The sequence below is a fragment of the Lethenteron reissneri genome, chromosome 64 (genome assembly GCF_015708825.2).
Source record: "Lethenteron reissneri isolate LAM-NWPU_2019-01 chromosome 64, ASM1570882v1, whole genome shotgun sequence".
Lineage (NCBI taxonomy): Eukaryota > Metazoa > Chordata > Hyperoartia > Petromyzontiformes > Petromyzontidae > Lethenteron > Lethenteron reissneri.
This window is the reverse complement of record NC_083842.1, coordinates 2,981,059-2,995,048: the sequence shown is the minus strand read 5'-3', so window position 1 is coordinate 2,995,048 and position 13,990 is coordinate 2,981,059. Positions and strand designations below refer to the sequence as shown.

At 47.2% G+C, this 13,990-nt stretch overlaps 1 protein-coding gene across 11 annotated transcripts in view; it reads right to left on the bottom strand.

The window, feature by feature from the left end:
- Positions 1-1,104: 1,104 nt before the first annotated feature.
- Positions 1,105-13,990, bottom strand: part of LOC133359107 (dual specificity protein phosphatase CDC14AB-like) — a 29,163-nt gene continuing 16,277 nt past the window's right edge. Inside the window, exons 14-19 of one of the 11 annotated variants that reach the window (XM_061577494.1) lie at positions 13,756-13,964; positions 13,302-13,349; positions 12,154-12,318; positions 8,037-8,343; positions 6,866-6,929; positions 1,105-4,410 (exon numbers count right to left, since the gene is read on the bottom strand). In XM_061577494.1, the coding sequence (XP_061433478.1) occupies positions 4,310-4,410; positions 6,866-6,929; positions 8,037-8,343; positions 12,154-12,318; positions 13,302-13,349; positions 13,756-13,964 (894 nt within the window). In that variant the 3' untranslated portion in view covers positions 1,105-4,309. The remainder of the gene's footprint in view (positions 4,411-6,865; positions 6,930-8,036; positions 8,344-12,153; positions 12,319-13,301; positions 13,350-13,755; positions 13,965-13,990) is intronic. The other 10 variants (XM_061577496.1, XM_061577495.1, XM_061577497.1 and 7 more) reach the window with 10 other exon arrangements.

Genomic DNA, 13,990 nt, shown 5'->3' with positions numbered 1-13,990 from the left:
TTGGAGTAGTGCATACAGTACGGCAGGCAGCTGTCTCGTGCGATCTGGATGTATGCGCACTTTTTTCTCCCAGCATCTATCGCATGAAGCGAGGGAAACCTGTACTGGGCTGAGGTTGTGATGCAAAGACACCTGCAAACAGCATCCCTGGGCCCATGTATATAGAACTTTTTTGCACCGTACGTAACCAGCCGTGCTAATCGGAAGTGCGAAACACGAGTGCCTTGCGCACTAAATCTTCCTACAGTCCAACAAGAGAACAAATGCCACATCGCGAGAATACAAAACGACCCTCAAACACGACGCTACCCATCTACGAAGATCTCGACCACATGCCAACGGTTCTGGACAGCAGCAGAGGACCTGGAATCGAAAATCACTCAAGAAAAGTGACGGCGCCAATAAGGCAGCACATTTGTCTAAAAAATGAGCCAAATAAAAGATCCGACGGCCGAACATACTTGCTCCGCACTGTCTGAGCGGCAGGTGCTTAATTATAAACCACATCAGGACTTCTTTTCATGGGCGATGTGGATCTCTAATGCACCAGTTGATTCAGAAATTCTGCACAGCAACTGTGGCAAACAATGGAACACATTGTGAACAATCGATCCCTTATATTCACTTCCAGGCGAGATGACGAATTCCATGTACGATGTTTTAACTAGATATCAAAATGAAACTACCCTTGCAAATGTTGCCATTTCCATACAACAGATTTATTTAGTAAAGTATCTCGCTTGTGTTGTTTCTTTTTTCCCAAAAAGAGTATCATTAATTCCGGTCAGAACTAATAAAGGTTTTGTAAATGTTTGTGAAGACACTAGTACCCGCAGGCCAAGGCCACTCAGCTCCTATTCCTCCCATACCACATTAGCCCATCTCTCGAGCCCGTGCTGGACTCGTTCAGCCCCCTCTATCCACCGAAACAGAACCTGAAACAAATATCCCACGTATACCGATAGTATTGGGGACAGGATTTGTTCAGATATTCGTCATTGATGAGTCAATTGAACTTTCATCACCAGGTTCAAAGCATAGTACACTTACCATTGCGCCACAACTCCCCATGCACAAACACCCAGCAATAACAAAAGCACAATACAGTCTCGAGAGGTTTAATAATACACATTGGTTGCTACACCCTACACTTAGGGTAGAAAGGGAGGTGGACGGTGGAAAGAGGCCCCCCTTATTTTCTTCCCGCCAAAGTAATAGAACATTCAGCCCCCAACAGACCCATTCACATTGCACAAAAATTGGGCTCAACGCGTCCAGATGATCAACAGGGACAATTCGACAGTGAATATTCCGGTCGATCGACGTTAAACATGGAACAATCTCGCAATCGTTACTCCGGTGGTGACAATATAAAAATACTAATATTGTGCACAGTCCCGCCCTTTGTGGTGGTTACTTTTACATTTTATAAATTGGATAAGAAATACTTGCATATGGGTACTGTTTGTGGGTATAAAAATATAACCATGTTCGGCTTGACGCACAATCTCGCGGCGCCGTCCAGACGCGTATCTCCACGTGGGCACAGGCCCCCACGTGATCGTCAGACAATACCGTCGTGGTCGTGACGTTTCGGATTTTAAACGAAAAAGGATTTTTTTTAAAGCTTCTCGCAAACATGATTAGCATATCCCAACAATACATGCTAAACGTCACGTTCCCACTGAATGCTGCACACACGTTTTTGTAAAAACCATTAATTCGCAAATATAATCATTATTGGCTAGTTCAGTGTCAAAAGCTCACTCCGCCTTCGGGTGCACTTGAAAACTCGTGTACATGCGTGTTACATATATATGTTAGTGTACTTTAAAACATCAACGGTAATCGCGACTGTGGTAGTGCAAAGCGTGTTGTGTACTGCTGCTTTATTCATGGTTGGTACTTTATCGTTCTTATTGCTGTCGTCAATGCGATGTCTCTACAACGTCTTGTGTTGCAGGTGAAGCGATCTTGAGAGCAGTGCTCACTCAGATACTCAGTTATGCTTTAGTACAAAGTTTGAACGTATAATTTAACCAATTGTTTGTCGACATTGCTTAATATATCACAAGATTAGAATCTGGCCGAGTGGCTCAGTGGTAGAGTGGATCGCAATTTGAAGTTTGTAAGCACCGTACAAATGTTGGTTGGGGGGGGTTGATAGCCCATTAACCCACCCACCAGGGTTGATACAATTTTGGCGCGTTATTTAAAAGGGTCGATGTGTCGCGTCGTTTGTGAATCAGGTTCTTTGGGCCTAAACTTCTACGTTAGACCTACGAACACCGGCCACAAACTTCTACACTTAATTAGCTTTTTTGCATAGAATACTCCCGCTCGTTAAAAAACAATTATACTTCGATCCCAACCCCACCTTATATAGCGCCATATTTGACCCATTTCAACTTTACAAACTGTAAATGTGTATAAACGCGGACGGCCCTTGTGTCAATCCACTGATTAAAGAGTGCCTTCAGCACGCTGTGCGGGCCACGGTGGGTTGTTTAACCATACTTTACCGTGCAAGTCATTGTGGGTTGGTGTAGGTGGGGAGCATTGATAGTAGAGAACATTGATTGGTGTCTGGACTTATCCCAAGTACTCCTACTAGCTGTTTCTGCACGTATGAGCTATGCATATACATACGTGGCTTTGCATTCACTCCCTCGAGTATTGTCACTCCAAACAGATGCTCACTAATGGAACTATCCTATAATTTATACAACAGCAGGGATTATTCAGCCATGCTAGTATGTAATGTGTACGTGTATAAATGTATGTATATACATTATAGCTATGTGCTAGCGTATGTACGTGTGTATATATACGAAGGAGTATAGATTAGGCACATAACGATTCACCAATTAAAATCCATTCTCAAGTTCATGAAAATTCATTATAAAAATACGATGCAAATGATCTGCTAATTTTTCATACAGGTTAATGAAATGAGACAAAACGAGAAACAATACAAACGAGACAATAATCTATTCTTAAATCAAACCGGAACCCTTCATTCAATACCCGGGGGGGGAATATTTATATGCCTGACCTACATGTGTGTGTGTATGTGCTAGGGTTGTCAAACAGTAACCGGTAAACTGGGAACAGTTTTCGGAATCGGTAACTGGTTACGAATATCAGAACCCGTAATGCATTTCAGTAGAATTTTTGTAATCAACTGATTGGCACGTGCGACTGACGTAAGGAGAGGGCGGCGGACATATGGAAAGGATGGTGGCAGGCATTAGTCACCGCGTGGAACGTTGCTTGTTTCTCAGTTAAGAGGTAAAGGTGCAGCCCTGCAAGTGTCCGCTCACACCACTGCTGGCAGAAGGGCCTCCACTTGAAGTACCTCTGGTGGTATTTGTTCTACTATTCCTCACTGACCAGTCGTACTCGAAAAGGTGGACGTACCCACACTTTACCCCACCACACAAAACCTGCCGATCGACTGTGGTGCACTCATGTACACTGGTGGGTGGACATAATAAATTGTGGGGGGGGGGGGGGGGGGTGTTGTTTCAACGGCCGTGCCACTAGATGGAATTTAACTGGCGATCTCTGCATTGCAAGTACCAGTGTGCTGACTGCTACACCACCCCGGTGGAAGCTGCCTTCATTTCTCAATTAACCCTTTCCCATTCCAATGACGTAGGTGTATGTAATCAGTTTTGCTACCGAGACATACACGTATAATAAAATAATTTTGTCATATCGAGGATCCCACAAGATCATGGGGGTGTGGCAGTTTGGCGCCAGCTATAATACAGTGAGGTCATGTCACTACAGTTCTCTCTGCGGAGAGCACGACTTTAAAAACAACGGTGCTATGCCTCTCTAAATAAAGTAACGTTGAACCACTTGCGTGTTCGGAGGTTCAGCGGTGAACAGAACCCATGCTGCAATTTGCAGACATCTCAGAACGGGAAAGGGTTAAAAAACTAAACACATTTTGTGTCCTTAACTCTAGACATTTCTATGTGCCGCAAACCGGTAACCATTTTATTTCATGCGATTACCAGTAAAGTAAAAAAAACTATCTTAACAACCCTAGTACGTACATAGATACATATACGTACGTACACATACTGGGAAATATGTACTATACATCGATACGTACCATACACATACATCAAAGAGGTGTGTATGCACGCACACGTGTATAGATGTAAGTATAAACACGTATGTACATATACAAAGCTTGTATTGTCCACAGATATGTATCATATCCACACATTAGGTATGTGTACACGCATGGGTACACACACGTGTACGAGAGTTGATGGCGGAGTATGCGATGATGTCACTTCGCATGCACCCCAGGCCCAACTGTAGCCCCTTCCACCGCAAAGCATCTTGGGAGTTCAGGGGTCGTTAGTACTGGCTCCGTGATGGCTGTAGAGACTGGAGGGGGGGCAGGGGGAAATTGGGAAACATAACATCCATTAATGATAGGGTTTTTCCCCTTTTTTCTGGCAACAAAACTGAAACCTTTTGCAAGGGGTAATGTTTACATTAACCACAATTATTGCAGTCAGAATGCAAACAAAAAACACTCTAATTTATGCATTGTCCTTTAAACTGATTGGTCCACACCAGAGACAGCTTTCCTTAGAGCCTAGTCTCATACAGCGTTCGACCGGATAACGCCAAAAGGTGCACAGTTCAAAGACAACGCACTATCAGAGTAATGAGGGCTCAGGGTAAGCATCTACATCGAGGCCTCCTTTGCCAGTACCAAAATATAATAGGGTTTTTCCCCTTCTTTTGTGAACGCAAACTCTGGTGGCACTAAATAGATTTTATACAAACAACAACGATAAGCTTTGCTGTCGGAACAATATTAATAACCGGTCAGGTGGCTCAGCGGTAGAGTGGGCAGCTCGCAATCACAAAGCTGCGAGTTCAAATCCTGAGGGGTCAATAAAATGAGTTGCATGGCTTAATTTTGCAGCTTTCGTGACTGCAGGAATTATTCTTTGGTTCTTTCGGTTAAGTCACGTCTAAAGATAAAATAATAAATTAAATCATAGCATATTACGACGTTTCGATTGCAACACAAGCAATCATCATCAGGCATAAAAGAAATAGCAACAAAAATCTAACTAGAAAACTATAGACAGACATACAAGCAGACAGACATCACAAGGACACACAGAGAGAGAACACATGTCGGCGCAAAGAGAGGGGTCGTTTCTGTGACGGTGCCTTAAATATAGAGAGGGGGCGGGGGCGGAGAGAGGGAGGGGGCAGAGAAAAAATTAGCATATCAATGAGTGGACGGCAACGTGATAATGCAAGTAAGACGACGACGCGGCACGGCAAATCAGGAGAAAGACACTAAAATTAAATAACCTAGTAAAATATCGAAATATAATGTAATGCAACACAGAGAGGCGGTCAACACACAATTAACGCATAGCCCGGTTGATTACGTATTTCAAAGATTGCTAAGTTAGAATTTAAGTTTGAAAATTCCAAAGAGAGGACACAGGCAGAGAGAACAAATAGCCAGAAAGAGAGAAATACGATAAGCTTAAAACTTCCCCGTAGAAGTGGCTCAATCTTAATTTTGGAGCTTTTGTGACTGCAGGAATTATTCCTGCAGTCACGAAAGCTCCAAAATCAGAGTAATGAGGGCTCGGGGTAAGCATTATTCCTGCAGTCACGAAAGCTCCAAAATTAAGATTGAACCACTTCTACGGGGAAGTTTTAAGCTTATCTTTGTTCTCTCTGCCTGTGTCCTCTCTTTGGAATTTTCACACTTAAATTCTAACTTAGCAATCTTTGAAATACGTAATCAACCGGGCTATGCGTTAATTGTGTGTTGACCGACTCTCTGTGTTGCATTACATTATATTTCGATATTTTACTAGGTTATTTAATTTTAGTGTCTTTCTCCTGATTTGCCGTGCCGCGTCGTCGTCTTACTTGCATTATCACGTTGCCGTCCACTCATTGATATGCTAATTTTTTCTCTGCCCCCTCCCTCTCTCCGCCCCCGCCCCCTCTCTATATTTAAGGCACCGTCACAGAAACGACCCCTCTCTTTGCGCCGACATGTGTTCTCTCTCTGTGTGTCCTTGTGATGTCTGTCTGCTTGTATGTCTGTCTATAGTTTTCTAGTTAGATTTTTGTTGCTATTTCTTTTATGCCTGATGATGATTGCTTGTGTTGCAATCGAAACGTCGTAATATGGTATTATTTAATTTATTATTTTATCTTTAGACGTGACTTAACCGAAAGAACCAAAGAATGAGTTGCATGGCGTGGATAAGTTGACAGCAGTTGTCCTATGGAGGGACTTGCCAACGTCATAGTAATGTGGAATTGCCACCGCTGGCTCAAGAGCTGTAAACAAAAGAGCATCGCCTCAACGTTAATTTTAGGAAATCTTTTTGACTATTCGAATTGATACCAAATATGCCAGGAAAGCCTCACCGAGTCTCAGAACTCTTTCTCAGGAGGGTCCTGCTACAATAGGATGTTTGGTCAATTCCATTAGTGATGAGAGTTTGGCTTCATGCGAGAGGAAACTGGAGAAACCGGAGAAAAGCCAGCATTACACTATGAGTGTGATACTCAGCGCTGCTACCTCCTGGCCACACAGCTACAATACCTGGCCAGTACTGGTGGCTTACTCATCCAAGTACTAACAAGGTCCAACAGAGCTTAGCTTTCCAGATCCAGCGAGACCGGGCACCATTCCGGGTGATTTGGTCACACAGAATCAGAATCTTTATTTATCCTGGAGAAATAAAGGGGAGGGTGTGAGTAGGGTATGGGGATGCAGAAATAGTGTGTCATAGAGCAAAGAGAAGAGAGAGAAGGGAGAGAGAACCAAGAAGAGGATGGATACCGGCGCATGGCTGACCGGGGGCAGCTGCCTCCCACACCGCTCCCTCCTCCGTTGCCGGCCTCTGCTGCGTCAGCCGACACGCCAGGTGGGTCGGGGGTCAGGTGGTGGGGGGAGAATTGTAGTGGAGGACGGCATGGGGTGCAGTTAAGGGAGTGGGGGAGCAGAAGAGAAGAGACGGCATGGCGGCAGAGTCAAGAGAAAAGCGTGAAGGAGGTAACGGAAGAGAGGCCGTCGAGTAGCATGAGCCCTTGCAAAGTTGCGGGATTAGTATTGGCACTGTAACTGGGTGCATATGCACAACACTATATACACACACCACATATACAGCTTGATACACGCGTACAACTGCACACACATACTAAAACACACACATATCTATACAAAGATCTCCTATATAACCTTTAACAGACCTTTTAAGGGCGGCACAGCATAAAGGAGTGGGTGGCCAGCACCATACCTGGCCACCTTTGTCTCACAAGTACTGATGTTTACACACTGCACCAGGTACTCATTTAAGGCTGAGTCGACACATACATAAAAAAGACAACAGAGTTACACACATATGCATGCCTTTATCACTCACTGCACACATGCAAACACCATGGTGCTCAAAGGTTTGCACACATACATCACTGCACAGAGGTTCATAAAACATACACCTGCAGGCACATTTAGACACAAATACAATCGGCCGCACACACACGAGAACCTGTGTAGGTACTGTGGTTATGGGATTGGGAGAGGATGGGGGGTTGAGAGGTTTCACCAGGTTTTTGTGAAAATAACAAATGATGGAAGTAACAAGCATCCAGCCTTATAGCCTATACTACCTGTTACTACAGATGGTCGTTGGTCACCAAAGTACTCACTACCAAGGCTCCACCTTGATTGCTTCCAAATTCTGATGGGCGACATTGTAGACAGCAGAGTACAATGATGCCATAGCTATTATTGTACTGTACTTTTACGCTCCCACGTCTATGCTCGCTCCCCACCTTCACTGACCAACTGACCAATTGACCTCACCTTCTAGGAGACTCAGTGCTATGGCCAGTTTTGGGATGGGGTTTTTCCACCGGTCTGACCAGCGGGCTAAACGTCTGGTGGGTTAACAGGCTGGAATGCTAATGAACCAACGAGCAGGCCGGCCAAACTCTCTCCGCCGACTTACTGAAGAGTAGCGGCCGAGCTGTCGAGGGGCAAGTGCCACAGCCCCCGGTGCATTATGGGTGGTGTCAGCAGCACCCGAAATTCTCCCACGGGTGTCGGGCGAGAAGATGACGCAGCCGCCACCAAATCCACCAACGCCGCCCACTCCCCAGTCATCACGATCCGTGGAGCTAAACTGATTGGCCGAGCGGCGCAGCGTCGACACGTGATTGGCCGAGGCTCTTGACGAATTGGAAACCGTGATGGTGACATCGCGATCGTTGGACAGGTTCCCAAGGGAACCGCTCAGTCGCGGGTTGAGTACAAAACTTGGCGGGAGCCAGGAGGTTGAGAGGGAGGTGGGGGGAGGGAGGGATGAGAGGGGAGACACAATGAATGAATGTTCATGCAGTGAAATTATTTTACAAAGTAAATGACCGCGTGTTTGTTCATGCAGATGTTATAAAATAAATGCAGCTGCTGATGATGATGATGGAAACAGTCATTGGGTTAAAAAGAGAATCAAGCGGGAATGAAATGAAGCGTATGTAGTTTTCTACACGTACATAAAGGCACACATACAACAACAACACAACAACCGCCATTCACCACTAAGTGGTGAAGATGTCACCACTACGCTTGTGCCATGGCCATATGCACCCTGAGGCCACGTGAAGTGTCGAACGCCCGCTGGCAGGAGGTCACGGGGCAGACCCAGGTGCCACGGGTCGACTGACCGAGATGACTGAGATGACTGGCTGATGTATCACCTGTGCCCCCTACTGTGCCAACTTGCTGTGTTTTAGCCACCCGGCGCTCCGCTCGTTGTTGTGAGCGTCGCTCCTCCGCCCTCCGTTGTTGTTGGAGGGCAGCTGCCTTAACTGCCCAGTAGCGTCCTTCACGAGCCTCCTCCACTGAGGCCGATCTTGACACCGCTGGTACCAGTCATCGGCAAGTCCACTCAGCTCCACGTCCTCCTGGACCACATCACTCCATCTCTTCTCTAGCCCGTGCTGCGCCCGTTTAGCCCCCTCGATCTGGCCGAACAAAAGCTATTTAGGCATGCGGTGGCTGGGCATGCGGGCTACATGACTCAGCCAATGCAGCCTTGCCTGCCGGAGTTCACCGATGGGACTTTTCCCAGATCTTTCAAGGATTTGCGAGCGCCTCACACAATCCAGCCTGGTTAAACCCAGGATGGATCATAGGCAGGCCAGCCTAAATGTTTCTAACCGGCGAAGATGCTCCATTAGGGGAGTCCACGTTTCGCAAGCATAGAGAAGGGAGGGAATGACTGTGGCCGAGAAGACCTGAAGCACCATTGGAACCTCATTTGCCAGTAAAAAATATGATAATTGTTTTTTTACCCTTCTATCTGGCAACAAAACTGACACCTTTTTTACAAGGAGTCATGTTTGCATAGACCACAATACCTGCAGCCATAATGCAAAAAAAAACATAACTCTGATTGACAAAAAACATAACTCTGATTTTGTTTGCATTATGGCTGCAGATATTGTGGTCTATGCAAACATGACTCCTTGTAAAAAATGTGGCAGTTTTGTTGCTAGTTAGAGGGGTAAAAACCAATTATCATATTTTTTACTGGCAAATGAGGTTCCAATGGTGTAAATGCTTACCCCGAGCTCTCATACTCTGATGGTGCATTGTGTTTGAGTTGTGCGCCTTTTGGCGTCATCTGGTCCAACCCATGTGAGACTAGGCTCTAAGGAAAGCTGTCTCGGGTGTGGACCAATCAACTTCAAGGACAGGGCTTATATATTATCAGAGTTATGTTTTTTGTTTGCATTATGGCTGCAGGTATTGTGGTCTATGCAAACATGACTCCTTGTAAAAAAAGGTGTCAGTTTTGTTGCCAGATAGAAGGGTAAAAAACCAATTATCAAGACCTGACGCTTCGTGTGGAGCGACAGACCAGGCAGCTTCCACACAGCGTTACGCAACCGATGAAAAGATATTGCTGCTCGACTGATTCGGAGTGAGGCCTCCGCTGCAAACCGGAGCCGGACATGAGCATACTGCCCAGGTATGGGAAACTCTCCACTCTCTCCATAACTGCCCCATCACCGATTGGGAGTTGTGGGGGTGGAGTGTCTGATGGTACAAAATACCCAGGCAGGTGCTTAGTTTTGGTGGGGCTGATGGTAAGGCCCCACCTCTTAGTGGCACACTCCAGTTTCAGAAGAAGCGTCTCTAACTCCTCCTCTGAATGAGCAGCAATTACCAAATCATCGGCATACATAACATGGTTGACAATAGGGAGGCATCCCTTGACCGCACCCGGGCATCGATCAGCCTCCCATTATATCTGTACCAAATGGAAATTCCTCCGGTACAGCTATTGAAGGCTTCACGAACTACATGGTTAAAATAGATGTTAAATAATGTGGGAGCTAGAGGATATCCCTGTCGCACCCCAAGGTGTACAGGGAATGGCTCTGACTCCTGGCCACGTAGTTTTACCCAGGCCCGCTCACCATCATGAAGGTCCTTAATGATCGTGAGCAGAGAGTCAGGGACTCCAAAAGCACGAAGAACAACCCAGAGCCCAGGCCTACTGATGGTATCATAGGCCTTGACCAGGTCAATAAAGCAGAGATGTAGGTCTTGTTGGAATTCCCTACACCTCTGCTGTAGCAGACGGACAGAAAATACGGCATCTGTGCAAGACCACCCTTTCCTGAAACCGCATTGGGGCTCCGCAAGCCTCTCCTCAGCGTGCCGAGCAAGACGATGTTGAATAATCCTTGCCAGGACCTTTCCCGGCACACTGAGGAGTGAGATGCCCCTGTAGTTGTTACAGTCTGTGTGGTCCCCCTTCTTAAAGAGGGGGACCACCAGGGCATCCTTCCAATCCTGCAGAACCCGTCCAGTGGTCCAGACTGTTGTTATGATGTCATGTAGGGCAGTCTGTGCACAAACGCTACCCTCCCTCAGCATTTCTCTTGGGAGATCATCTCTGCCCGGTTCCTTTCCTAGTCTCAGACTCTGGATCGCCTTCAGTACTTCATAAACAGATGGCACCTCAGCCAGCCACTCACAGGGGGTGACTTCATCTTCCAATATTTGAAGCACCACAGCCTCAACAGGGTCATCCCCGCTTTGTGCCACGATGGTTTCCTGGCTGAGAGATTTCCCCTCCCCCAGGACCTCACAAAAATGCTCAGCAAATCTGCAAACCTGTTCCTGGGGGTCGGAGATTGGATCGCCGTTTTTTCCCCTAATGATGGTAATAGGTGTGGCGCTGCAGGTTACTTTTTTGATGGAGTTAAATAGGGATTTGTGATCGTGGGCCACTGAGGCAGACTCCATCTCTTGCAGCGCCTCACGGCTCTCCGAACCTCCGAGCGAAGGTTGCGGTAAGGCTGCGTTAAGCCTCCTCTTTCTCTGACGTGGGATGCTGTAGACAGTTAGAGTGGGCTTGTCGCTTTTTCTCAACCATCCTGAACACCTCCTCTGTCAACCAGGGTCTCTGGGGAGGTCTGGACCGCGTACCCAAAGCAGCCATTGCAGCTGCATGAGTCACAGTCCTAAACCTCGCCCATTTACCCTCGACATCAGGAGAAGTGGGGGACGATGCCAACCCCAGTCGCAAGCGATGATGAAATTCTCGCTAGCAACTTTCATCAGCTGAAACCAGGCCACCATAGGTTGGAATGGGGTCTTGGGTGTACACCCACCACTAAACCATGGCACACATACACGCGCATATCCACATTCATAAAACATGCACAGACGTATAGACAAACACATGCACAAAAACAATTAAACACAGGCATGCATTAACAAATGCACCAACATACAATAACACACACCATGTCTCATCAAGCATAAATACTGCCATCACGTATATCTCACCAACATGCACTCACATCATCACCCACTAACACAAGACCGCACACACACAACAGACACACCGGCACCTCTACATTAATTAATATGCCTTCAAGACAAAAACTGCATACATCATCTTCTGTAACCATTGCCCTAACCCAACAGCTCACACACACACTAACATCACTAAATACACACACTGACTCACACCGGCGCACACACGAATACACTACCAATGAATACAATCATCAGGCAATCATCAGGCACCATCATGCAAGCGCTACCTCTTGAGGGCGGAGTGGCCCCCTCCCCCGGTGGAGTGCCGGGTGACACGGGCACTGCTCTGGACGCCCAACGATGCTGGAGACTTTGCCGATTTCACCGGAGACGACGGCGACAGTGACGATGATGACGTGGAAGCGGCGGCAGCGCCCTGCACCGTCGCCGTCCTGCGGGGGATGCAGGCGCGGTGCATTTGTTGAGTGGATGTACACGTATCCACCCGCAAGCGCGTCCACTCCCACACATAACCACCACACACTTAATTGGATAAAGCTATGAAGCAGCAATTGTCATTTCGACAGTGAAAATGTAGTAAGAGTCAGCTGAAAAATAATCTTGAGACTCATTTAGGCTTTCCATGGTAAGCAAGTGAAATATTATTTTAATAATTAATCAGATTGAGTGAATGCATGTATGTGTATGTGGGCCTGTGTCTGAGGATTAATGGTGCATGTGACAGTCATCTCCATCAGTCAACCCATGGCACCTGGGTCTGTCCCGTGACCTGCCAGCAAGCCTTCGACACTTCATGTGGTACATCGCCTGCTTCAGGCGCTGTGGTGATGTCACCACCACTTAGTGGTGAATGGTAGTTGTTGTTGTTATTGGGGACCGGTAGTGTAGCGGTTAACGTGCTGCGCTACAAACCCAGTGACTCGAGTTCTATAACAGCTCATGGCCAACACCGGTGACAATTATCTGAATCGGTCCTGGACCTCCCCTAAGTCGACTCAGCCTCAAGCGAGTACCTGGTGCGGTGTGTGAACAACAGGACTGGGGAGATGGAGGCGGCCGGGCATGATGCTGGCCACCCACCCCCTTGCCAGCCTTCATAGGTGCTACTCGCTAACAGCACTTGCTTTTACAGTCTGTTAAGGCTATATGGGGAATCGTTGTAATTATTTGCCTGCAAATACATTATAAGGGCATTTTCTTTGAAACACAGTTTCTGAGCACATGCCCAAAGGCCCAAATCGACAAACGGCCAGCGAAAAAGAGCATTATTAAAGTAATATTCACAAAGTTACTCGATTTGTTTAATGCATCACACCGACACATACATTGATGGACAGATATACAGACTTACAGATTAATAGAAAAACACACACAAATTGACAGACAGAGATGGTTGTGTCAATGTGGAACGGACCTCAGCTGTTGGGAAGAGGAGCGCGTGTTCATGCGTGTCTCTCCCCGCCTGGAGCGCAACGACACACACACCCCATCACGCACACATGCGTGGGTGTGTGAGCCTGACCGTGCCCAAGTGTATGCGTGAGTGAATGCATGCGTGTCGTTGGCACAGAAGGGAGCACAGGTGGTACATTTGCCAGTCACCTCAGTCAGTTTACCCATAACACCTGCGTCTCTATCAGTGACTTCCTGCCAGCAAGCCTTCTGCATTTCACGTGGCCTCAGTGCACCTCGCCTGGCACAAGCGCTGTGGTGACATCACCACCACTTCGTGGTGAATGCCGGATGTTGTTGTTGCATGCATGCATGTATGCACATGTGGTAATGTTACCGAGCGATAGGTCTTATTTGTGCATCACTGCCAACGGTTAATATGCAACTCAACCACCCGACAAAAGGCCTCCTCCCACCTCAAGTTTCCACTGGTGAGCAAGGCTGCCGAGTGCCGTGTGGTGACGCCGCTGCTGCTGCTGCCACTGCCAGCGCTGCTGCTGCTGCTGCTGGTGGCGGTGGGGCCGGTGGTGGCAGCATGCCGAGTGTGTCGCCGGTTTTTAAGAGCGCGGAGTTTGTCTCCCTGTGTGGGGCCACCACGGCCCATGCCCTCCACCTGCACCTCATACTGCACAGGTACACACATGCACACAC